Genomic DNA, 27,669 nt, shown 5'->3' with positions numbered 1-27,669 from the left:
TGCGGCTCACGGGCCCAGCTGCTCCGCGGCATATGGGATCTTCCCAGACCGGGGCTCGAACCCGTGTCCCCTGCATTGGCAGGCAGACTCTCAACCACTGCCCCACCAGGGAAGCCCAGGATTAGTTTTTTAAAAATTACACCTGGCCAACAATTGCTCTTTGGCACCCTTTTTCCTGCCCCAAATTTTACCTCCCCAAAGCAAAAACAAAACCAGAAAACCCCACATTTTGATTTTGGGGAAATTTTACTAAAATGGGGCTTTAAAAATAATCCCTGGCTTGGATTGACTAAATTGGCAGATGTCCAGCAATGCCAAACCATTTGCCGTCTGCTAGTAGTAAGCATAGTCACCAGTTTTAGTCATTTAGCTCTCTATTTCAGGTTACTTATATTCAGTACAAATTGTGAATATTCATCTTCCAGGGATGCATTAATTCTTAGGCCAGAGTGTTTCTGTTTCATGTAAGAAAGGTGCCTCTCCTCCTAAGTGCATACACCTCCTTAAAGTGAACTATTACACTAATCACATCTTAATAGTGGGACTATTTTTAAAGGTATCACGCTATTTTCATTTTATGCTTCTAAATGAACATCTACATTACAAAGCATTCTTGGAGTGTGCTGTTTGTGCTAAGCAGGATCGCCATTTTATTAGAGGTCAGTAACAGTAGTTCTTCCTTTCCCTCTTCCACCCTGGACTGTGATTTGATAAATTGTACTGGGCTGTGGGTAGGAATGGAGCTGTGAGAGGCAGACTTAAACTCTTATAGAATAATAGACTGATGCTTGTTGTGTGCATTTTGTATATAAAACTAGAGCAGTGTCTTACAGAAAGTTATCACTGTGTCTCAAATCTGACTTGCCAGCACGTAGGAAGTTTGTTTTGGTTTCAAAATGTACTTTACCCCATGGTGGCTGGCAGGGTACAATACTATTGACATCACTGTGTTTCAAATAGAAAATTAACAAGTAGCTACTGTTGTGATTGCAGATTGCCTTCCCAGTCCCTGTGAGAGAATGCTTTTTCTTTTGGACAGCAACACTTCTCAGCCCCTTGGTACCATTAAATCAGCCAATGGGGGCTGCCAGAATAGGGATGAACACCAACAAAAGACTGAAGAGTAGAAAAACTGTTAATAATGCAAAAATCTTTAATCAGTTTCCAAATTGATGTGAAAGATAAATAATTTAAAAAAATTTCTCTCCCACCCACAGCTAAGTTTTGACAGTAGGCCAGGTTCAGAGCCTGATCTCTCCAGAGAGGAGTATCCTTTCCCTCCACCCAAAACCCTGGAGAGTTGCCAAAGGAAAATAAGCTATTTTGTATTTAGAACAAATTGCCACTGTTTTCACCAGTGATGTAGCCCTATTTCCCAGACTTTGAAACTTGGAACACAGAAAGTTCTTGTGTGACCAAAGAAGAAATATGGTGAATGAATGATCAAGTTTTTTTTTTTTTTTTTTTAACAAAATTCTTGTAAACAGATATGAGAGAGAATGAGACATATGCATGGAAGTTAAGTTGAGCACAGAATGGATATCAAGTGAGCAATTTCCATTAAATCACTTTGGAGATTGGGTTCCTTGTGGGAGTTTCAGTAGAGAACATATGCCTCCGGAACCAGATTTTAATTATTTTTTTCACATGAGGCTGTCAAGAGTCAAGTCTCCCTTAGAGATGAATGCAGGACAATAAAAATGAAATAATTTATGTGTTCTGTACTGTAGGCTTCAAGGGATCAGCAGTCCTGAGAGCTTGTAAAACTATGCAGACATGAGTTTCTCATCTTATCAAATGAGATAAAAACTGTTCATTTAATTTTTTCCCCCTTGCATTGTGGAGTATTTCTTTTTAGACTTTTTCCCCTCATACCTGGGTTTTCTTAGCTATTTTTTTTTCTATTTTCTCCTTAATAATTGCCTTCCTGTCATCATACTTGTTATTATCACCATTTCTTGAACAACAGCTGGAACAGAGGCCAGACTTATCAGTCAGGTTTTCTACTTGCTAGGAGGCCTGTCAGTAAGGTCAGAAAGTTGATATTGGTGACCAAAAAAATGGATTTTAAAAAATTATCTGTGAATTTTATTTGATATTGTTGACCTAGTCCCCCATCACTGTAAATACTTTGATAAGTCACTCTCTTGTAATGGATGCAGTTCCCAACCCTCTGCTTCATGTCTACTCTTAACAAGAGTTGGTTGGAGATTGTCAGTTACTCTACGTGTAGTCATCTTGGGTGGCGACCACAGCTGCACACCAAAGTATAGAGTTCTGGCATCCATAAGCAAATCTCTCATGAATGTTGGCCTGCCATCTGATTATACTGTTTGGAGGCCCCTGTATTTTTACCTCAACTTTGCTGAGTTAGGGAGGCCCAGAAATATCCACTAGAAATTGTTACATCCCTTCTCCCCACTGTGGGCCAGTCATTCTGTTTGGGTATTAGAAGAACTAAAACGACTAAAAAGTATGGATTCATTCTTATCCAGAAGATAATTAAAATATAGTGTGATTAGTGTAAAAATCAAGTATTAATTATCTGAGGAAGGGATATGGCAAGGAAGGCCTCATGGAAGAAACAGTAGTTTGGCTGTGGGCTGACAAATGAGTTAGATGCCCACTAGAGGACAGTGGAGGAAAGGGTATTCCAGGTAGAGAAATCCGTAAATACAAACCTTTGGTTTGTGGAAGAGGTTTGCAAAAGGGAATGGATAATGCTAGGTGGAGCTGGAAAGGTGGTAGGCCAAATTATAGCATCTTCAAACAGATAAAGATTACTACTGGCATCTTAAAAAAATTTTTACAGCATCTAATTCAGTGGCGTAATAGAATGTAGCTCTTTGTTTACTCATGGTCATTGTTATTGACTGAGTGCCACTTCATCCTCTTCATATCTCTGAGATGTAAAGACTAAAATTTCAGCCTACATGGAACCTGTGTAGTTTAAGAAAGAATATGTCACTGTCATCATTAATTTATTGAGTACTCACCTCTCCCCTGCTCGCTTCCCCCGCTCCACTCTATCTCTCTCTCTAAACCTTTGAAAGACGTAATCCCAACAGTAATTCAGAATTGATGTTCTGAAGTCCCGAGCTCTGATAGTGATCTGTAGTAATTTGCTCTAATAGTTTAACATAGATTCCTGGAGGTCCTGGGTTGTACTGTGAAATAATGTAAGATTTATTTGAAGTCTTCTTCAAATAAAGAAGAACACTATTTTATATAAACACTATTATCAGTTCTTGTTTTTATATAAAATAGTGTTCTTTTTCCAAACCTTTGAGGAAAACTATGACTTCTGGAAGGCATACTATATTTAACTTTCTGGCTTTAAATCCTCTCTGGTGACTCCCCTGGTGGCACAGTGGTTAAGAATCTGCCAATGCAGGAGACACGGGTTCGAGCCCTGGTCCGGGAAGATCCCATATGCCGCAGAGCAACTAAGCCTGTGCGCCACAGCTACTGAGCCTGCGCTCTAGAGCCTGCGACGCACAACTAGTGAAGCCCGCGTGCCACAGCCACTGAAGCCCATGCGCCTAGAGCCTGTGCTCCGCAACAAGAGAAGCCACCGCTATGAGAAGCCCGTGCACCGCAACGAAGAGTAGCCCCTGCTCGCCGCAACTGGAGAAAGCCCGTGCGCAGCGGTGAAGACACAATGCAGCCAAAAATGTTTAAATCAATAAATAAATAAATTTATTTTTTAAAAATAGAATAACTTAAAAAAAAAAAAAAAACTCTCTGGCTCCCTACCCTAAGAACTACTTTGATTTTACTGGGAGAAACTGATTTTTAAAAGTTTTCAAAGAATGAGTAACATGTATCTCAACCTTACTGATGTTCTTATCTTGTATATAGATTAGCCCTTTAAGTGCTGAGGTGGATAAATGTGACTATAGAATAATTTATATTATCATAATATTATGTACTTTATATAATTTACAACTTCATTATAACACTTGTTAATATTCCTATCTGGTTATTTTACAAGATACCAGTTGAATTAAGAGGAATATTAATGAAAGGAGTTTTTTTCTGAAAAGTGAGAAGAGGGTCCTAGCTATTCTCCTAAGTTTTAATTTTATCGTCCTTAAGCCCCATGACACCACAGTCAATTCCGACGCTAGGGAAATGCCACTTACTAAGTTACTCACTGGAAGTTAATAGTCTATTTTTTATGAAGTAGATAATATATAAGTTGTAAATGAAGCATATAATTATCATGTGCCGTTTTATGGGAATAGCTTGTCTAAAGCTTATTTCACAAACAGAGTAAGCTGAACAGCAGAATATGATCATATTTGTTTTTTGTAAGTATAGTTCATGTGTAGCATGATTGTGCTTGATATCTGGATCCATCTTTAATGTCATTTTTTTTTATAAGAAAAGGAGGCAGGCAGTTTTTTGGTTTTTTTTTTTTTTTGGTAACTGTAGATTTTCAGAAAATTCTCAGCATGTTACATTTTAGAGAAATGCTGGAGTACAAAATGTGTAGGAAAAACAGCTAGTTGCTGTGATGTGCAAAAGTGTTGTGTAGAGAGTTGGGAAACCTGGCCACAAGCCACTGCAGCTTTGAAGAAAGTGGCTCAAGGGAGGACTCACAGCCCATTGCGTAACGTTCAACAGAGAGGAAAATACAGTACTGTCCCTATCGCTTGACTTGTTTTCCATTTTTATTTCGTTACTTGGCAAAGTCTTGGTATCCCGTAGTGGAGGAATGAAAGACAAGTAAGTTCCAGTGAAGGACCGTGCCTCCAAGGGCATCAGCCAATGGATGGTTTGTGAGGCTGGGCAGGCATTAAATTTCTTATTGTTGTTGGGCAGAGGGATTAGAGTTTCAAGAGACGACTTGAAAAACATCATCGTGAGATAGATGCTTGCAATTTTTTTCTGAAAGGGAATTCTTTCCTCTCTCCTCCCTCAACAGTGTGCTTCTTCTGGTTGATACACCTATGCATTAAAATATCACACCTACTAGCAGGGGCCATTTTATGGCAAAATCATTTCCCCTCATGTTCTGTGATATTTCACTTTGGCAGTAGAGTTTACAAGGTTTGAAATCAAAAGCAGCACTGGTTCTTTCAGGGAAAAATGATCCCAATCTACCAAAATAAAAGCCAAACAGACTCTAATTGTTCCTTCTCCCACAAGGGGCTTGCCCTTTTTGAAGGTGTGGGTAATTCTGATAGGACCTTCTCTCTAACAGGGTTAGTCACTGGGAATTGCCTCTTCCCCTGGGTAAAACCCACTTTTAAATCTCATTTTAAAACAGACCTCAAAGTGTCTTTGAAAATAAAAGTACTTTGCCATCTCTCCATTGTCTTGCCCCCTCCCTCTCTGCAAGACTCCAGTTTTCTCACAAGGCACCTCCTGCTGCAGTGTCTAATCTTAACTTCGCTTTACAGTCACTCACGCTAAATTAGGAAAGATTTTAGTTGTATAGTTTTTATTGAGCTATTGATGCGTTGTGAAAAGTTAAGTAACTGCTAACCAGGGTGCTACATTTTTTTCCATCAAGTCTGATTACTTTAATTTTACAATGTGAGGTTTTTTCCTATTGATTGTTAGTCTAATGTTCATCAGAATATTCAGAACAGCAGCCTTAACTTTCCCCAACCTTCTTACCCTACTTTGACTAAAGGTACAGAACCATGCCTTTCATGAATCCTTCTTCTTTATGTCAGTTCTTCCACTCCTTGAAGACTTGAAAAACATCATCTCATGATAGTTGCAAATTTTTTCTCAGTACATAAGGATTTTCAAATCAAACCAAGCTTTTTTTCTTCTCTGTCTCTTGTCCTCTTTTCCCCCCATTGTCTTACAGTTCATGATTTGGCAGCTCTGTACAAGAGACTCCTGAGCCACCAGTCACATGAGAATGAAGGCAAGAAAAGAAAGGACCAGATGGCATCAAAAGATATGCCTTTCTAGGTCATTGGTGGTTAAGCTTGCAATCTGGTTACCAGCAGGGAGACTATGGGGGAAAGGGTGGAGAGCAGCACAGCACCATTGTAAGGGAAGAAGAATTTTGCCATACAGTTCGTTTCGTAATTTGCTGGAGAGAAAAAACTTACACATGGAAGAGAATGGATTTTCTGATTGAACTTTCCAGTTGACAGTCACAGAGAATCCATTGCATTTACTTAAAAGTGGCATATAAGCACATGTGAAAAACTGTGTGCAGTATTTGAATGGCAACTTTGAAAAGTGTGGCTCCGCCTTGGTCAGCTGCTATCGTTCAACTTCCATTAACCCTTTGTTATTCTATTCTCCAAATGCCTGATTCACTTATAAGTACAAAAACTGGAGGAAATGACATTTGGCTCCCACACATACACTTGTCCCCACAGAAGAGCAGAGGACATCATTCACCACTCATCCTTCATAATATTATCTATTTTGAAGGACCCTATTTACAAAACATGGAAAATGGCATCACTGGCCTTTGTGAGACATGTTATCTCAGGGTATGTTTTCTTAGTATAAACTGCATCTTGGAGCACATTTAAAATTACTTGACTGAAGAAATGTTCAATAGTGGAACCCTCCTACACTGTTGGTGGGCATGTAAATTGGTGCAGGCATTATGGAGAACAGTATAGATGTTCCTTAATAAACTAAAAACAGAGTTACCATATGATCCTGCAATCCCACTCTTGGGCATATATCCAGAGAAAACTCTAATTCAGAAAGATACAGGCGGGATGTACCTGGTGGTCCAGCGGGTAAGACTCCACGCTTGCAATGCCGGGGGCGCAGGTTCGATCCCTGGTTGAGGAACTAAGATCCCACATGCAGTGTGGCCCCCCAAAAAAACCAAACTCCATGCCTGTGGTGATGGTTACACAACTCTCTAAATATACCCAAAAATCATTGAATTGTACAAGTAAAGCAAGTGAATTATATGGTATGTAAATTATAACTCAATAAAAATTCAAAAAAATACATGCACCCCAATGTTCATTGCAGCACTATTTACAATAGCCAAGACCTGGAAGCAACCTAAATGTCCATCAACAGATGAATGGATAAAGAAGATGTGGTGTATATATATACAATGGAATATTACTCAGCCATAAAAAAGAATGAAATAATGACATTTGCAACAACATGGATGGACCTAGAGATTATCATATTAAGTGAAGTTAAGTCAGACAGAGAAAGACAACTATCATATGATATCACTTATATGTGGGATCTAAAAAAAATGATACAAATGAACTTATTTAGAAAACAGAAGTAGACTCACAGACGTAGAAAACAAACTTATGCTTACCAAAGGGGATAGCAGGGTAGGGGTGGGGGAGATAAATTAGGAGTTTGGGATTAACATATACACAGTACTATATATAAAATAAACAACAAGGACCTATGGTACAACACAGGGAATTATAGTCAATATCTTGTAATAGCCTATAATGGAAAAGAATCTGAAAAAAAAATGTATGTATAACCAAATCACTTTGTTGTACACCTGAAACTAATACAACATTGTAAATTAACTATACTTCAATTTTTAAAAATGGCTAAACAAATTGACTTGACTGAAGAAATGTTCAATAGTGGCTAATAAAAAGTATTTTAGAGGGGCAGTCTGCCTTCCCTGTTCATTTAGGCATTACTTACACCTTGACTCCTTTGGCCTGGGTAGCTCCTGATTTGACAGTGCTATTGTAGATCACCAGACTGCTGAACTTGGCTGATATTTCCTTATAGAATTCCAATTCAGTTGTTTTCTCTTGAATGAAAAAAACTATTTTTAATTTTTGGTTTAAACTTGGTCCCAATGTGTGAACTTTGAATCCTTTACTCTTTTAATTACCTTGAAAATCCTTGCTTTTTTCATAAACAAATTCAGCATCCCTCAACTTCAAAGTCAAGTTTCAACCTCTCTTATAAGGCTGCCTTCTCCAATTACAATCTCTCCTTTTATTCAGATTCTGTTGCCCTTGATACCTGTATGACTCATTTCATCGTGAACTAAATGAAACAAAATGTTTCATTTTGTAGTCTAGATTATAAACTCTTAAAATATACGTTTTTTTTTACTTCTCCCACTCAAGCAAGTGTCTGGAACATCATTGCTGAGTACACAAAAGTCATGTAATATACAACTGAATGATTTTTTAAAAAGAGAAAACAGACATTTTAATATTGTTAGTTGATTTCTTCTCTTTTTTTGGGGGGGACTGCTTTTTTTTGTGGTCTTCATTGCTGTGCACGGGCTCTCTCTAGTTGAGGCAAGTGGGGACTACTCTTCGTTTCAATGCATGGGCTTCTCATTGCAGTGACTTCTCTTGTTGCGGAGCATGGGCTCTAGGCATGCGGGCTTCAGCAGTTGCAGCACGCAGGCCTCAGTTGCAGCACTCAGGCTCAGCAGTTGCGGTGCACAGGCTGCAGTAGTTGTGGCATGCAGGCTCAGCAGTTGTGGTGCTCAGGCCTACTTGCTCCACGGCACGTGGGACCTTCCTGGACCAGGGATCAAACCCGTGTCCCCTGCATTGGCAGGCGGACTCTTAACCACTGCGCCACCAGGGAAGTCCCTTTTTAATTGATTTCTGCCTAGATTGGTTCTTTTTTTTCACATTAAAGCATAGTTTTTTTTTCATCTTTTTTTTTATTGAAGTATAGTTGATTTACAATGTTGTGCCAGTCTCTGCTATACAGCAAAGTGACTCAGTTATCCATATATATATGTATGTGTGTGTATACACACACACACACACACACACACACACACACTCCTTTTTTTATATTCTTTTCCATTATGGTTTATCCCAGGAAATTGGATATAGTTCCCTGTGCTATACAGTAGGACCTTGTTGTTTATCCATTCTAAATGTAATAGTTTGCATCTGCCAACCCCAAACTGTCAGTCCATCCCTCTCCCTTCCCACCTCCCCCTTGGCAATCACAAGTCTGATCTCTGTGTCTGTTTCTGTTTTGTAGATATGTTCATTTGTGCCATATTTTAGATTCCACACATAAGTGATATCATATGATATTTGTCTTTCTCTGTCTGACTTACTTCACTTAGTATGATAATCTCTAGTTGCATCCATGTTGCTGCAAATTCTGCTTAGATGTTAATATGACTTTAACTTAGATCTCACAAAACAGAAAACTGACCCACCCATTTTTTTCTTGATATGAAACTATAGTAAGGAGTCATTTTGAAGTTTCTTAAGCTAAAAGTAAAAGTTCCTGTATATGCACTGAATTGCTGGGGTTAAATAATTTAAACAAAATTGACAATTTATTCCTGTGGCAAAATACTTGTTAACTTTACTAGTTAGTTGCTTTGTTAACTTTTTTAGATGACTGAATTCAGAGCTCCCTTGGGAGCCTCTAATTATTGCAAGAGAACCACCAGTCTCTCTCCACCCTCCAGTCATCTCACATGAGTTCGTTGTTAGGCATATGCTATAATAATCCTAATGAAGAGTTTAAAGGTACTTTTAATTTTTTTTATTTTTATTTTTTGAATTTTATTTATTTTTTATACAGCAGGTTCTTATTAGTTATCCATTTTATACCTATTAGTGTATATATGTCAATCCCAATCTCTCAATTCATCACACCACCATCACCCCCGCCACTTTCCGCCCTTGGTGTCCATACATTTGTTCTTTACATCTGTGTCTCAATTTCTGCCCTGAAAACTGGTTCACCTGTGCCATTTTTCTAGGTTCCACATATATACGTTAATATACGATATTTGTTTTTCTCTTTCTGACTTACTTCACGCCATATGACAGTCCCTAGATTCATCCACGTCTCTACGAGTGACCCGATTTCGTTCCTTCTTACGGCTGAGTAATATTCCATTGTATATATGTACCACATCTTCTTTATCCATTTGTCTGTCGATGGGCATTTAGGTTGCTTCCATGACCTGGCTATTGTAAATACTGCTGCAATGAACATTGGGGTGCATGTGTCTTTTTGAATTATGGTTTTCTCTGGGTATATGCCCAGTAGTGGGATTGCTGGGTCATATGGTAATTCTATTTTTAGTTTTTTAAGGAACCTCCATACTGTTCTCCATAGTGGCTGTATCAATTTACATTCCCACCAACAGTGCAAGAGGGTTCCCTTTTCTCCACACCCTCTCCAGCATTTGTTGTTTGTAGATTTTCTGATGATGCCTATTGTAACTGGTGTGAGGTGATACCTCATTGTAGTTTTAATTTGCATTTCTCTAATAATTAGTGACGTTGAGCAGGTTTTCATGTGCTTCTTGGCCATCTGTATGTCTTCTTTGGAGAAATGTCTATTTAGGTCTTCTGCCCATTTTTGGATTGGGTCGTTTGTTTTTTTAATATTGAGCTGCGTGAGCTATTTATATATTTTGGAGATTAATCCTTTGTCCATTGATTCATTTGCAAATATTTTCTCCCATTCTGAGGGTTGCCTTTTCGTCTTGCTTGTAGTTTCCTTTGCTTTGCAAAAGCTTTTAAGTTTCATTAGATCCCATTTGTTTATTTTTGTTTTTATTTCCATTACTCTAGGAGGTGGATCAAAAAAGATCTTGCTGTGATTTATGTCAAAGAGTGTTCTTCCTGTGTTTTCCTCTGAGAGTTTTATAGTGTCCGGTCTTACATTTAGGTCTCTAATCCATTTTGAGTTTATTTTTGTGTATGGTGTTGGGGAGTGTTCTAATTTCATTCTTTAAGGTAGCTGTCCAGTTTTCCCAGCACCACTTATTGAAGAGACTGTCTTTTCTCCACTGTATATCCTTGCCTCCTTTGTCATAGATTAGTTGACCATAGGTGCGTGGGTTTATCTCTGGGCTTTCTGTTCTGTTCCATTGATCTATATTTCTGTTTTTGTTCAAGTACTGTATTGTCTTGATTACTGTAGCTTTGTAGTATAGTCTGAAGTCAGGGAATCTGATTCCTCCAGCTCCATTTTTTTCCCTCAAGACTATTTTGGCTATTCGGGGTCTTTTGTGTCTCCATACAAATTTTAAGATTTTTTGTTCTAGTTCTGTAAAAAATGCCACTGGTAATTTGATAAGGATTGCATTGAATCTGTAGATTGCTTTGGGTAGTATAGTCATTTTCACAATATTGATTCTTCCAATCCAAGAACATGGTATATCTCTCCATCTGTTTGTATCATCTTTAATTTCTTTCATCAGTGTCTTAGCGTTTTCTGCATACAGGTCTTTTGTCTCCATAGGTAGGTTTATTCCTAGGTATTTTGTTCTTTTTGTTGCAGTGGTAAATGGGAGTGTTTCTTTAATTTCTCTTTCAGATTTTTCATCATTAGTGTATAAGAATGCAAGAGATTTCTGTGCATTAATTTTGTATCCTGCAACTTACCAAAGTCATTGATTAGCTCTAGTAGTTTTCTGGTGGCATCTTTAGGATTCTCTGTATAGCATCATGTCATCTGCAAACAGTGACCGTTTTACTTCTTCTTTTCCGATTTGGATTCCTTTTATTTCTTTTTCTTCTCTGATTGCCGTGGCTAGGACTTCCAAAACTATGTTGAATAATAGTGGTGAGAGTGGACATCCTTGTCTTGTTCCTGATCTTAGAGGAAATGCTTTCAGTTTTTCACCATTGAGAATGATGTTTGCTGTGGGTTTGTCGTATATGGCCTTTATTATGTTGAGGTAGTTTTCCTCTATGCCCCCTTTCTGGAGAGTTTTTATCATAAATGGTGTTGAATTTTGTCAAAAGTTTTTTCTGCATCTATTGAGATGATCATAGGGTTTTTCTTCTTCAATTTGTTAATATGGTGTATCACATTGATTGATTTGCATATATTGAAGAATCCTTGCATCCCTGGGATAAATCCCACTTGATCATGGTGTATGATCCTTTTTTTTTTTTTTTTTTTTCAATTTTATTTATTTATTTATTTATTTTTGGCTGTGTTGGGTCTTCATTTCTGCGCGAGGGCTTTCTCTAGTTGCAGCGAGCAGGGGCCACTCTTCATCGTGGTGCGCGGGCCTCTCACTATCGTGGCCTCTCTTGTTGCGGAGCACAGGCTCCAGATGCGCAGGCTCAGTAGTTGTGGCTCACGGGCCCAGTTGCTCCGCAGCATGTGGGATCTTCCCAGACCAGGGCTCGAACCCGTGTCCCCCGCACCGGCAGGCAGACTCCCAACCACTGCGCCACCAGGGAAGCCCGGTGTATGATCCTTTTAATGTGTTGTTGGATTCTGTTTGCTAGTATTTTGTTGAGGATTTTTGCATCTATATTCATCAGTGATATTGGTCTGTAATTTTCTTTTTTTGTAGTATCTTTGTCTGGTTTTGGTATCAGGGTGATGGTGGCCTCATAGAATGAGTTTGGGAGTGTTCCTTCCTCTGCAATTTTTTGGAAGAGTTTGAGAAGGATGGGTGTTAGCGCTTCTCTAAATGTTTGATAGAATTCACCTGTGAAGCCATCTGTTCCTGGACTTTTGTTTGTTGGAAGATTTTTAATCACAGTTTCAATTTCATTACTTGTGATTGGTCTGTTCATATTTTCTATTTCTTCCCAGTTCAGTCTTGGAATGTTATACCTTTCTAAGAATTTGTCCATTTCTTCCAGGTTGTCCATTTTATTGTCATAGAGTTGCTTGTAGTAGTCTCTTAGGATGCTTTGTATCTCTGTGGTGTCTGTGGCGACTTCTCCTTTTTCATTTCTAATTTTATTGATTTGCATCCTCTCCCTCTTTTTCTTGATGAGTCTGGCTAATGGTTTATCAATTTTGTTTATCTTCTCAAAGAACCAGCTTTTAGTTGTATTGATCTTTGCTTTTATTTTCTTTGGTTTTATTTCATTTATTTCTGCTCTGATCTTTATGATTTCTTTCCTTCTACTAACTTTGGGTTTTGTTTGTTCTTCTTTCTCAAGTTCCTTTAGGTGTAAGGTTAGATTGTTTATTTGAGATCTTTCTTGTTTCTTGAGGTAGGCTTGTATAGGTATAAACTTCCCTCTTAGAACAGCTTTTTCTGCATCCCATCAGTTTTGGATCGTCGTGTTTTCATTGTCATTTGTCTCTAGGTATTTTTTGATTTCCTCTTTGATTTCTTCAGTGATCTCTTGGTTATTTAGTAGTGTATTGTTTAGCCTCCATGTGTTTGTGTTTTTTACGTTTTTTCCCCTGTAATTGATTTCTTATCTCATAGCGTTGTGGTCAGAAAAGATACTTGATATGATTTCAATTTTCTTAAATTTACTGAGGCTTGATTTGTGACCCAAGATGTGATCTTTCCTGGAGAATGTTCCGTGCGCACTTGGGAAGAAAGTGTAATCTGCTGTTTTTGGATGGAATGTCCTATAAATATCAATTAAATCTATCTGGTCTATTGTGTCATTTAAAGCTTGTGTTTCCTTAGTAATTTTCTTTTTGGATGATCTGTCCATTGGTGTAAGTGAGGTGTTAAAAGTCCCCCACTATTATTGTGTTACTGTCGATTTCCTCTTTTATAGCTGTTAGCAATTGCCTTATGTATTGAGGTGCTCCTATGTTGGGAGCATATATATTTATAATTGTTATACCTTCTTCTTGGATTGATCCCTTGAGTGTCCTTCCTTGTCTCTTGTAACATTCTTTATTTTAAAGTCTATTTTATCTGATATGAATACTGCTACTCTGGCTTTCTTTTGATTTCCATTTGCATGGAATATCTTTTTCCAACCCCTCACTTTCAGTCTGTATGTGTCCCTAGGTCTGAAGTGGGTCTCTTGTAGACAGCATATATATGGGTCTTGTTTCTGTATCCATTCAGTGAGCCTGTGTCTTTTGGTTGGAGCATTTAATCCATTCACATTTAAGGTAATAATCGATATGTATGTTCCTGTTACCATTTTATTAATTGTTTTGGGTTTGTTTTTGTAGGTCCTCTTCTTCTCTTGTGTGTCCCACTTAGAGAAGTTCCTTTAGCATTTGTTGTAAAGCTGATTTGGTAGTGCTGAATTCTCTTAGCTTTTGCTTGTCTGTAAAGCTTTTGATTTCTCCATCGAATCTGAATGAGATCCTTGCCGGGTAGAGTAATCTTGGTTGTAGGTTATTCTCTTTCATCACTTTAAATATGTCATGCCACTCCCTTCTGGCTTGTAGAGTTTCTGCTGAGAAATCAGCTGTTAACCTTATGGGAGTTCCCTTGTATGTTATTTGTCGTTTTTCCCTTGCTGCTTTCAATAATTTTTCTTTGTCTTTAATTTTTGCCACTTTGATTACTATGTGTCTCGGCGTGTTTCTCCTTGGGTTTATCCTGTATGGGACTCTCTGCACTTCCTGGACTTGGGTGGCTATTTCCTTTCCCATGTTAGGGAAGTTTTCGACTATAATCTCTTCAAATATTTTCTCGGGTCCTTTCTCTCTCTTTCCTCCTTCTGGGACCCCTATAATGCGAATGTTGTTACGTTTAATGTTGTCCCAGAGGTCTCGTAGGCTGTCTTCATTTCTTTTCATTCTTTTTTCTTTATTCTGTTCCGCAGCAGTGAATTCCACCGTTCTGTCTTCCAGGTCATTTATCCGTTCTTCTGCCTCAGTTATTCTGCTATTGATTCCTTCTAGTGTATTTTTCATTTCAGTTATTGTATTGTTCATCTCTGTTTGTTCTTTAATTCTTCTAGGTCTTCGTTAAACATTTCTTTCATCTTCTCGATCTTTGCCTCCATTCTTTTTCTGAGGTCTTGGATCATCTTCACTATCTTTAATCTGAATTCTTTTTCTGGAAGGTTGCCTATCTCCACTTCATTTAGTTTTTTCAGGGCTTTTACCTTGTTCCTTCATCTGGTACATAGCCCTCTGCCTTTTCATCTTGTCTATCTTTCTGTGAATGTGGTATTTGTTCCACAGGCTGCACGATTGTAGTTTTACTTGTTTCTGCTGTCTGCCTTCTGGTGGATGAGGCTATCTAAGAGGATTGAGCAAGTTTCCTGATGGGCGGGACTGGTGGTGGGTAGAGCTGGCTGTTGGTCTGCTGGGCAGAGCTCAGTAAAACTTTAATCCACTTTTCTGCTGATGGGTGGGGCTGGGTTCCCTTCCTGTTAGTTGTTTGGCCTGAGGCGACCCAACACTGGAGCCTACCTGGGCTCTTTGGTGGGGCTAATGGCGGACTCTGGGAGGGCTTATGCCAAGGACTACTTCCCAGAACTTCTGCCAGTGTCCTTGTCCTCATGGTGAGACACAGCCACCCCCTGCCTCTACAGGAGACCCTCCAACACTAGCAGGTAGGTCTGGTTCAGTCTCCTATGGGGTCACTGCTCCTTCCCCTGGGTCCCGATGCGCACACTACTTTGTGTGTGCCCTCCAAGAGTGGAGTCTCTGTTTCCCCCAGTCCTGTCAAAGTCCTGCAATCAAATCCCGCTAGCCTTCAAAGTCTGATTCTCTAGGAATTCCTCCTCCCGTTGCCGGACCCCCAGGTTGGGAAGCCTGACGTGGGGCTCAGAACCTTCACTCAAGTGGGTGGACTTCTGTGGTATAAGTGTTCTCCAGTTTGTGAGTCACCCACCCAGCAGTTATGGGATTTGATTTTATTGTGATTGCGCCCCTCCTACCGTCTCATTGTGGCTTCTCCTTCGTCTTTGGATGTGGGGTATCTTTTTTGGTGAGTTCCAGTGTCTTCCTGTCGATGATTGTTCAGCACTTAGTTGTGATTCCAGTGCTTTCGCAAGAGGGAGTGAGAGCACGTCCTTCTGCTCCGCCATCTTGAACCAATCTCAAAGCCACTTTTTAATGTGGACTTTATTTTGTTTAGTTTTAGCCTGTTCAGCAAGAGCACTCTGTGATCATGTGAGAGTCCTCACCTAAGGGATTTTCCAATTAAAAATGAAAATTCTACTAAAGGTTCTATGATTTTGGGTAGCATAGCAGGGGAGGAGAGTGACTTTAAAATTGTTTAATCTCATTAAGGGGAATCCATTGATAATCCTTTAATTTAGGGAAAGTTTAAAAAAATTTTTTCATTATCCACATTAGGTATGTCAGGTTTCAGCCTGGAGCCAATTAGTAGATTTTAGTTGTTGAACTCAATAAAGAGATTTGGAATGGAAATGCTAGCGGACCTTTAACTAGCTGGGCTAGTGGGTACTGGAAGAATCTTGACAATTCATCTGCCAGATCTCTGACCTCACTACCCTTAATCATCCTTACTTGTCAGTGACATAATTGGCTGCCTTCTCCTATTCCTCTTTGAAATTGCTAGCAGTTGAGAATGTCTCTTGACATTATTTCTTATGTATTAAGACAGAGAAAGCATAGTTCAGTGGCTGAGCTAGTAGACCGTTTTGGCCCTCTTTTAGGAAAAAATGGAGGATGTGTTCTGTTTGTGGGGCAGTTGAAACAGTTGCTAAATGTTCAATTATGGCTCTTTACGGAATAGAGCTAATCTATGAACACATCTGTGGGTTTTCTTTTCAGATATATTATTAACTGATGAATTATGTTATACTTTATGAAGCACAGGACCAGATATACAAACTAGTATTGTTTCAGGGTGAAATTATGTACCCAGAACTCTCATCATGGTAATCATAGTTCCTGTAGGGTATAGGGAATATAAATTCATGAGGCTCTCTGCTAGCATTTACAGGAGAAATTTTCCCTAACTTGCCCACAGGATGGGTGTATTAAAGAATACAGTGACTTTTAGTGAAGAATTCTGTCATGGCTTTTTTCCATGTGTAGAAAATTGGAGGTGGTAAGGGGTAGGAAGAGAGAGGGGAGAGGGAGACAAATAAAAATGAAAAGCTAATGATAGCTCGTACACTTAGATATTAGGAAATAGGGAACTATTTTATGGGTTGTTGTTTCAGTGGCTAGAATTGACCTCAGGGCCATATATTTTGCCTAACCCTGTCCTCACTGGCCACAGAATTTTGCTGTTTCTATTGTGTTGGATCATATGAAGTTGCCATTTTTATAAGTGAGAAATGGTTGAATATCAGAAATTTTGTATGGTTCAACCTAATACATAATAACATAAACACTGTAGGATGGCTACAGTTGTGGAGAAGGGTGTGTGTGTGTGTGTGTGTGTGTGTGTGTGAATGAAAGGTGGAAGGGAGGAAATGGAAATTTGTGAGCATTTTGGGGTGCTTTGAAGCTGAAAACCTCTACTCTAGCCTGTGGTTTTACACATTCAAAATCAAATACAGTTGCCCAAATATGTTTTCCTACTTCCACATTAATACAGTTGAGACAGTTTATGGGGCAGATTAAAATTAAATCACCTCTGACAGAGATAACCATTGGGGATAATAATCTGAAGTGACTGATGTCTTCAGAGTACAACAGAAATGTCAGAAACTGAAAACCAGTAGGCACACCTGCACTTGCATGCAGATACTTTGTTGAAACTGAAGAATTAGGGACGTAACATGGTTATAGACTGAATAATGTGAAAATTCTTATTTTTCTTAAAATAGGCTTTAGGATGTTTTTAGTGGAATATTCAGGCTATACTGATTGGACTTTTTTGTCTTTCTTAGACGAGCTCATCTTCGCCTGTGTTTAGAACGCTTAAAAGTTCTGATTCCACTAGGACCAGATTGCACCAGGCACACAACACTTGGTTTGCTCAACAAAGCCAAAGCACACATCAAGGTAGGAATTTTTTGTCATATTTTCAGATGATTCTCAGTCCTGCTCTCTTTTTAGCAATGATTCCTATTCATATATATCAGCTAGCACAGTGCCCTCCTTTAATAACTGACCTCAAGAGAAATTTTCTGAAAACTTACCAGCTAATCTGATGGGAGCAACATAACCTGATTACATTAAATTGTTTTGACAGCATGGTCATTTGAAGAGCTGAGAATACTAGGAAAATAACAATTACTCTGCTGATACCCTGAAGGAAGGCAGTTGTGCCCTCTGGTGGAGATGACTTCATTTGGCTATGTCTCTCAGTAATTTTCCATCAAACTATACTGCAGAGCAAGTTTCTCTTTTGTGGTGGTAACTTGACAGACAGACTTTGAGAATTCTGTACTGTTCTAGTAATGTAGCATTCATTACACACACACACACACACACACACACACACACAAGTGAAGAAAGAACTATTTTTCATGTTTAAAAAATATATTCTTATGTTTTTATGTATATACACATACGTATAGTCATTCATGTTTTCTCTGTCAAAGAAGAAATCTTTTGAGATGTTAGGTAGGAATCAGTTTTATTGTTTGTACTGTACCTCACACAAACTTAAATATCACTTTATCATTTTAGAAACTTGAAGAAGCTGAAAGGAAGAGCCAGCACCAGCTAGAGAATTTGGAACGAGAACAGAGATTTTTAAAGCGGCGACTGGAACAGCTGCAGGGTCCTCAAGAGATGGAACGAATACGAATGGACAGCATTGGATCAACTATTTCTTCAGATCGTTCTGATTCAGAGCGAGGTAGGCAGTGAGCTTCTTCGCTGATGAAACACTAGCATCCCTGTATCTGAATTTAGAGAGGGGAGGTTGGGTGGCATTGTATTTGCTTCCTTTTTTGCCAGCACTGAATGTAGCATTCTAGATTTTATGTAGTCACATTGTCTAGCAATGCCTGTATGAATTATAGAATTTTTTTTCTTGATTATATATATATTGAAAATTTTCCACTTTGAAACAATTTTAGACTTAAAAGTTGTAAGTTTTCTGTAGAAAATTGTTGAGTTCTCATATACCCTTCACCCAAGTTCCCCTAATGTTAATATCTTATGTAACCATAATACAGTTATTGAAACCAGGAAACTAACATTCATGCAATACTATTAATTAATCTATAAACCTTATTCAAATTTCACCACTTTCCCCAGTAATGTCCTTTGTCTGATCCAGGATCCAGTGCAGTATCCTACATTGCATTAGATATTTCTTCAGTCTTTCTTTCATGACCATGACACATTTGAAGAATATTGGTCAGTTATTTTATGCAGTGTTCCTCAATTTGGGTTTGTCTGATGTTTTTTCATTAGACTGAGGTATTATGCATTTGGGGGAAGAAATATCACAGAAGTGATGTTGTGCCCTTCTCAATTCATTGTATCAGGAAGATACATTATGTTGGTATGTTTTATTACTGGTGATGTTAATTTTTATATCTATATTTTAAAGTACCATGCCCTTCATTTCCTTTACATCTGCCCCAGAATATTTGTCTTTGGCAGAATTAAAGAACAAAAAACAACCAGAAAAGAAATTGTTTGAATCTTACTGATCTGCTCATCTATAGCTCCCACTACATCAGGCCTCACACCACAATAAAAGATCCCAGAGGTGAACTTTAACTAGAGCTCACAAGATTTTGAGGATTCTAAAACAAAAAAAGAAAATTTTGTAAAATTTCTTTTGACTTTGTATTATGGAAATTTTTAAACATACACAAAAGTAAATAGAGTAATGAACTCTCATGTACCTGTCATCCAGCTTGAACAGCTATCAACATTTTGTCATTCTTGTTTCACCTGTTCTCTACTACCCTTACTCCCTCACCATTTTTTCTGGAGTTTTTTTAAATCAAATTTCAGGTAACATTATCATTTTGTTCCTAAATACTTCAATATGTTCTTTAATAAATAGGACTTTAAGAATATATATAATACTATTATAATATCCCACAAAATTAATAAAATCAGATAATCCTATTTAGTGTCATCTAATACCCAGTCTCTGATAGACTTTCTCAAAAATGGCATCTTACCATTGGTATGTTTGAATTAGAATCCAAACAAAGTCTACATTACGTTTGTACCTTTTAAGGTACAGTTGGCCCTTGAACAACACAAGTTTGAACTGCACAGGTGCACTTATGTGTGGATATATTTCAATAAATATGTGCTACAGCACTTACATGATCCATGATTGGTTGAATCTGCAGATAGGGAGGGCTGACTGTAACGCTAGACTCAGATTTTTGACTGGGTGGAGAGTTGGCATCCCTAACCCCCTGAGTTGTTCAAGGGTCAACTGTACTTCTAATCTATAATAGTTTTCCCTTTCTCACTTTTTTTTTTTCAATGCCAGTTACTTCTTGTAGAACCTGGGAAACTGGGCCATTTTTCTTATAGAGTTTCCCACATTCTAGATTTGGCTGAATGAATCCTCATGGTGTCATTTAACATGTTCTGTCCCTCATATTTCTTGTAAACTGGTTGGTAGATCTAGGGGCATGATTAAATTCATGTTCTTTTTTGAGGCAAGAATACTTCATGGGTGGTGCTGTGTACTTCCTGTTGTATCAGTGTTATTTTTGATTGTCCCATGATAGTGATAATTGGTCAGTGGGTTCAGGTGATGTCATCTTTTATGCAGATGTATCAACCTTTCACTTAATAGTTTTAACAGTCATTGATGATTGTTGCTCAATCACTATTTCATTAGGTGTTACAAAATAGTGATTTTTCTAATTCTGTCATTCTTCTTGTGTTTATTAACTTTTTCTTCTTTAAAGAAGAACATTTCCTCATCAACTTTTTTGGTTACCCTCAAATAACCAAAAAGTGGGTACCTCCTTGTACCCACCCCACCTCCAAATTGCAGAGAGAGGGTATGTTTTCAACATTATAGTTCTCATTTTTTTAGTATTCCCAAAGTGCAAGTACCTTACCAAGTACCAGTCTTGTTCTTCTCTGGCAGCTCTCTTTCCCAGAGTTACAGGGACTTTTTTAGTAACATCTCTAGTCCATTTGGCTAGAACAGTCTCTCATTTTATTTTGTTTTAATTGAGTTCAGCATGCTCTGTTGGATAGGGTGTCTTGATTTTGTTTCCCAAATGTAGGTTGGATGAGTGTTCTGTGATACTGGGAAACACTAAATAGCCTGTGAAGCATTATGGATATGAAACAAATAGTTACGAATTCATAGGATTATTTGTACAGCTTGTTTGGACAACTGCCTGCATTTTAAAAACAGATTGCTAAAACTTTTTGAAGCAACAAGCCCTTTTGAAAATTATGCTCTTTAAAATAACTTACTCTGTCTTCTTGCGCTCAGCTAGAATCTACGTTTCCTAAAGTGATTGTGTGATCAGTGTGAACAGCTAAAATCAGTGCCAAATATGAAACATCAGGCTTTGAGTTTGTTTTAAGAGAATTGAAGAGTATTGAGTTCATCCTGTCTGTTATGGGAGAAGATGGTCTTTCAACTGCCTTTTAAAAAAAATGTGTATTGCTTTTTATATATTATTGGTGATTGTATATGTAGTATTTAACAATTAAAATATCTATATATAGCTGGGTCATATATGTATTTAGATTTTTTTATCATGTTTGGTTTTTGAAGTAAAGTTAAATACCATCAGTATTAAAATAAAATGCCTTTACTGTAATCTTTACTATAGAGCTCACTATAATCCAGAGACTTTTAAGCCTCATGCCCTCATTTCAAGCTATATTTGATGCAAGAGAATTTAATTGAAGACAAGTCTCTCAGAGTCCACTTTATAATGACTGGCTAATTTTGGTTACTGAATAGTCAGAGATCTTTATGATGAATCCTAGAAGTCTATAGAACTATCTGTAAAATAATACCACCAAAGGCCTGGATGGATACATTTTCTAGTTCACCTGTATTCAGTTTATGCTTTTTTCCCCCTTTAAGGCAACTCTGCTTAATAAAGATCACTGAGAATTAGTTTCTAGTTTAATGCAAAACAAATGTTGTTAAACTACTTGGGGTTGGGATCTTTTAATATTAAGCACTAATTCCCAAATAGGTCAAGTGCTTTTGGTGGAAGGTCTAGACTGACTGGTGTCAAAGGCTTTAGTAAACTTGCTGCTTAAATTGAGACCACCACTGTATACCAGACATTTCCCTTGCAAAATATATCCCTGTGTCTCTTCATCTTTGGGTCCTTCTGTTCTTCACAGATGACTGATAGTAGTTTGTATAACAGTTTATACTACAAAAAGTAATTTCTTTTCCTCATGCCCCCCTGTTCTTGAAGGCACACGTATACTAGATTACTAACGTTCTTCCTTTTTTCCCTTTGGCAGAGGAGATTGAAGTGGATGTTGAAAGCACAGAGTTCTCCCATGGAGAAGTGGACAATATCAGTACCACCAGCATCAGTGACATTGATGACCACAGCAGCCTGCAGAGTATTGGGAGTGACGAGGGTTACTCCAGTGCCAGTGTCAAACTTTCGTTCACTTCCTAGAACCCAGCATGACATAACAGTGCAGGGCAAAATATTCACTGGGCCAGTTCAATCCAAACAATCTCTTAAATTGGGTTCATGATGCAGTCTCCTCTTTAAAGCTAAACAAAACTATACTTGAATGGAAGGGTCAAGAGACCTCTATTTAAGCAAATACTTAGCAAAAAGTGGAGCAGAGGCTCCTCAACAGAACAAATATTCATAATATTCATATCTGAAAATCAGTTTCTAATGGCAGCAGAAAACGTGTGTGAAATTTTCTCGATTTGATTTAGTTGATTTGAAAGAGGACATTGGAGATTCCATCCTCTTTTTCTTTTCTAGTTTGCTCATACTACATTGATTGAGTAGACACATTTAAGGATGGGATTATGAACCCTTCTTGAGCTTTTTGGTCCTAAAAACAAAAATCAAACCTATAGTAATGACAAGACAAGATAATCAGGCATTAATCTTGGATAGCTAAAGAGCTATTAAAACTCAAGCCTGGGACAGCTTATCCTGAAGCCTGTGGATGATCAATTCTTTAAAAAAAAAAAAAAAAAAAAAAGCTCATTTCATGCTCTGCAGAAGGAGAGACTCCCATGAAGCCTTTTGAAAGGGATCATCATGCAGCTCAGCTTTCTGTTGGATTCCATGCTAAGCAAGCTAACCTTATCCAGCATTGTTAGCACTAGGGCACCCAACCGCCAGCTCTACAGTCAGCTGCCCTTAGGCCCTTGGGTCTGTGTGCATGACACGCTCTGCCACACAGGGCCTGAGTTCGGACTGAGGGGCCAGAAGGAAAAAGCTCCATGTGCCTCTGTGTCTGCGTGGGCCGGAAGAGCTGGGCACACAGATTAGCAGGCCAAGGTCTGAGCCATGGCAGCATTTTTATTTCAGATTTTGATAACTGTTTGTATGTGTTGAAAACCAAAATGACATCTTTTTAAAGCTTGTCCATAAAAAACATAGACGTCTTTTATAGTGAAAAACACATGGGAAAAAATCATCTATTTTGATGCAGCATTTGATAATGATAAAACACCTCACACCTCACTCTTTATAGTGCACAAAATGAATGAGGTCTGGGCTAAGTAGAAAAAAGGTCAATGCTGTTTTTGTTTTCTTTTAGAATCATTACCTTTTACCATCTTTTAACCATCTGATATCTATAGTAGACATACTATCATAGTTAACATAGTTAAGTTCGGCACTTGTCTCATTTTAATGTAAAGATTTGCTTCCGTTTTCCTACAGGCAGTCTCTCTCCTTCCTCACAATCCCATTGTGCAGGTGCTATTGTTGCTCTTGTCAATATTTTCAGAAATGTTATTTTAAGTGAAATTCTAGCCTGCACTTTGATGTCATGTGTTCCCTTTTTGTCTTTCAAACTCCCAGGTTCTCCCCTGGCCCTCTCCCTTACCCCAGGAAGCCTTGGAGACCTTACCCTGGCTCTTTGGACTTTGTATACTTTAAATAATTTAACTACCCTTAATTACTTAAAAAAGAAAAAAGCTTTATGATTTTCATAACTTATTGCTGATTTTAATGGGTTAATTTCAGTCCTGTAGTTTTATTTTGTTTAGATAGGGCTGGGCAAGGAAAACGAAAATAAAGACAACCATATTTAGCAGTGCAGTTGAGTTGTGTGTGTAATGTTAGACCATCCTTTGTAAGTAGCACTTTTAACAGCTCTCACTGCTTCTATATATGACGTGAACCATCTTGGTCATACACAAGGCCTCATCATATACTTACTTGTTCTTGTGCTCTTCCCGTGCCTCCAAAAATATTTTGTCCTTGACTGTGGTATGTTTGAGTGGAAGAAATTCTTTGAAGTAGATGTGTGAAAAACTGCATGCCTTTAGAAGCCCATTATTAGAACTTGCTACTTCAGGTGCTGGGGACTTAATGAAAAACATGATAAAAGAAATTCATTTCTGTGGCCCAGGTAAATTATTTCTGGTTTCATTTATAATTACTCCTGGCCAGGTCAAAATGTTGCTCTATATGTTTGCTTATTTTTGACTTTCCCAAGGGAGACAGTTTGAAGACTCTGCTAACTAACTACCATGGAAAGTAAATGGAACCCAGTGACAGAGCTTCCATCTTGTAATTCCCATGGCATTCACTTGCATCACTTGCCGAGGGCTGGAATTTGGGACTTCATTTAGGTGAACTTGAGGTGCTGCAATTTTGTCATATATGTACAGGATGGTGGGCTGGGAAGCCTTTGTCACGAACCCATAGTACCTATTTCAACTGCCCCCTAAATTACTCCTTCCCTGAATTTGTTTTCCTTGGGGGAAGGGGATGGATTGTATGATGAATAAGTATTAATTTTTTTTAAAGACAAATGGACTTTGAAGATACAAAAAGTTAACTGCAAGAAATAAAAATTGTGAATGAAGAACACACGAGTGCTTTTTGTACCACCCTTCTCTATGAAGGAAAAAATATGAATGAGCATCCATATCTTGAGAGGCAACTATCTCCTTAAATGTCTATGTTTATACCACTTCAGTGGTCTGAATGAATGGCAGTTTAAATCATTGCCATTTCCTGTTCAGTAATTTACAACAGGTGCCTTCTTGACTGATAATTCCACATAACTTAACTGCAGATGGTTTAATGTACCCAATAATCTTAATTTCTTCAGGTAGGACACAAAGCCATTTGTCATTCTAATAATTATCTGTAGGGAATCCCTTTGACTCTATTATTCAAATTGAAAACCAATCTGGAAGTTCCCATTTAGTCCTGACTAACCTGAGTTAACACTGCCCCCTGTGTAAAATGTCTGAGTGATATATTAATAGGTACAGGTAAATCCTATTTCTGTGCATATTATTACCAAAGAAAATTGTGATGAAGTCATTACAACTCTAGTTTCTGATTAGAATAGGTATGAGAAACTCCAGCAGAAATGCCTTTTTTAGGGCCGTAACAATGACAGTTTTTAGCATTATGAAGGGATTTTAAAAGGCAATGAGGATTGTTCAGGCAAGGCTCCTAACCTAAAGCCACACTGCATCCTGGGTCATTTCTCAAAAGGAAATGGTTTACCCTTTCGGGGAAGGGTTTTTTGAGGGTTTGTTTTCTTCCACTTGAAGAAGCAACTAGCTGCCCTTTTTATTATCCTTCCACCTCAAAAATTCCATACTCCCTTCCAAAAAGAGCATAACAGGGGAAGAACAAGGGTTTTGGTTACATTTAAATAGCAGTTCTAACATTTGCTAAGGACCCTGGGCAAGACACTAAATTTCTTCATGGAGACTTGTTTCCTCCTGGAAAGTTGATAGAAATACTACCTCTATTTTGAAAGACTGTTAAGGATTAAAACTGATATATGTAGACTGAGTGAACTGATGAGGATGATTATAATTTTTGTGACTTTGTTTGAATAAAAAAGGAAAAAAAAAAGAATTACAAAAGCGGACACCTGTGGATCCACACCACCCCCACAGCCCAGGAGCATGTAGCGCTAGAAGGAAATTAACAGGTGTTATACTTCTCTACTTCCTCTGATGAATGCAGCCTTCTAATCTCTTCGTCCTTAATCTTGAATTTTAGTTATTCTGACTCTGGGTCTTGCAGAATAAGACTATTAATAAAATGGTTCATTTTCACAAAATTCTGTGGCAGGTTCTACATTGTAAGAAGTAAATTTTGACATCCTATAGAAATTTTTAAATAAAGGCTTTATAAGATTCATGTATCATTGGTTTTAGTGATTACCTGGTCTTCCTAAAAAAGGGAAAGGACCTGAGCTTGATTGAGTATGTTATACACTGATAGTAACCATTGCATAATAAATTGAGTGTCCTAGTTAATATTTTAGTGCTGGCCTCACCATGAAGAAAAATCCTATTGGCCTAGGTACCAGATCCAACAGGAAACTAGTTTTCTTTTGGAATACATCTGATTCTTGTAAATAGTAAGTGTAGTTCAACATAGATGTACTGGCTGACAGCTTCAGTTGTTTGTTTTACCTTTCTATGTAGTAATTATTAGGGGAAATGGTTTAAATGAAGCTCTTCTAAAGTACTGCCAACTTCCTATAATTTTGGGATATTTTCTATTTTTTCAAGCTCTTAGCTATGGAAGAATGCTTTTACTCTTTACTAGTAGGACAATAATGGGGATATTTTAGATTTTCACACCAGGGCACAGAATAGCATTGTAAAAACATAAAAGCCATAAAATATCTCTAAAATGTATGTAAGAAATACAAATTTAAGAAGTCAGTTGTTTCTAAATTAGCAGCTTCATCACACTCACTCTGAAAGCTAGGTCAACTAACCTGACAGGGCTTTTGGAGGGAAAAATTCTGAGCAAAAGAACCAAAGGGATACTTACTCCTCCTTCCTGCATACTTCTGAGCAATGAACAATTGGGACAATTACCATCTATTAAAGACTAGCCTAGCTATGGATCTCAGGCTTCAACTCTAGTTTTCCCAGGATGTAGAGTCAAGTGTTTCCTCCAAGCCTGAATTCTTTGTTTCTCTGGTCAGAAATTCACTGCATCTTGCTAAAGTGAGTGCAGGGCTTGAAAGGAGAAAAAACAAAAGCACATCAGTTTCACCAAAAAAGGAAAATCATGAGCCAGCAAAATAATAACCATGATTTTTGTGTGAAGTAGCTCTTCACACAAAAAAACAAACCTTTTCTCCCAATGAGAATAACCATAGCTTCTTTAGCTGTGCTCTTAAAAATAACTGGGGAAACAAGTTACAATTTTAATAATTCCAGTAACAAGTCCGTACTCGTTTTGTAAAAATGAACTGGTGAGGTGCTTGGTGGAAGTAAATTGCCAGTTTTTATTTCTGGGAACTAAAAGATGACAAGTAGCCATAATTTGATATTTTTAGTGAGTTCAGCTGTCAGCTAACCCAAGCCCAGCATTATTCTCAGATATGCTTTTCCCCACTCAGGGCCACAAAAGAACCTTTATATACCTAAGCTGAATGGCAGAAAAGGCAAGTGGCGAGCCTCACAGAAATCTAACACCATCTGTTTTTGTTTGTTTTACTACTTTTGGCTAGGCCAAAACAAATTCTTAGAATGTCAATATTAATGGCTTCTGAACCTCTTGAGATGTTTCTTAAGGATACATCTATACCCATCTATACAGGTACGCTTTTTTAAAAAATCATAGTATAAGGGGAATCAATAGCTTTGGTTTTGTTTATGGCATTACCTGTTATTTTACCTGCTATGCTTTTCCTCTCCACTGCAGTAAAAATTCAGTTTAACTTGCAACTCAAAAATCCTAGATACAAAGAATGTTTACATTTACTGTTGAACTTGTAAATTACCATTTATACTAACTGGTTGTTTCATAGTTTAATACAAATACTTAATACAATTCAGCACATGTTTATTGAACTCTCTAAATATTTTAACAAATACAAAACCTTGTTGGTTTTAATACATTTTCTTCCTTCTTTTATATCTCAGTTAATACCCAGTTGAGGCAAAAAGCCAAATCAACTCTAATACTTCGCTTAATTTGCAAGTGGTATTTTTCACCTTATATAATCACAATCTACAAACACCACACAACTTACAAAACTGAG

The 27,669-nt window shown here is 37.9% G+C and overlaps 1 protein-coding gene across 3 annotated transcripts in view; it reads left to right on the top strand.

Moving 5' to 3' along the window:
- The window catches only part of MXI1 (MAX interactor 1, dimerization protein), an 88,032-nt gene extending 60,656 nt beyond the window's left edge, over nucleotides 1-27,376 (top strand). For all 3 annotated transcript variants that reach the window (XM_082425374.1, XM_082425375.1, XM_082425376.1), the window contains exons 4-6: nucleotides 17,445-17,559; nucleotides 18,190-18,361; nucleotides 21,943-27,376. In XM_082425374.1, coding sequence (XP_082281500.1) covers nucleotides 17,445-17,559; nucleotides 18,190-18,361; nucleotides 21,943-22,106 — 451 coding nt within the window. In that variant the 3' untranslated portion in view covers nucleotides 22,107-27,376. The remainder of the gene's footprint in view (nucleotides 1-17,444; nucleotides 17,560-18,189; nucleotides 18,362-21,942) is intronic.
- Nucleotides 27,377-27,669: the final 293 nt, after the last annotated feature.

Source organism: Balaenoptera physalus (assembly GCF_965194825.1).
Source record: "Balaenoptera physalus genome assembly, chromosome: 14".
Classification (NCBI taxonomy): Eukaryota; Metazoa; Chordata; class Mammalia; order Artiodactyla; family Balaenopteridae; genus Balaenoptera; species Balaenoptera physalus.
The sequence above is the reverse complement of the archived record's forward strand: the minus strand, read 5'-3'. Positions and strand labels throughout refer to the sequence as shown.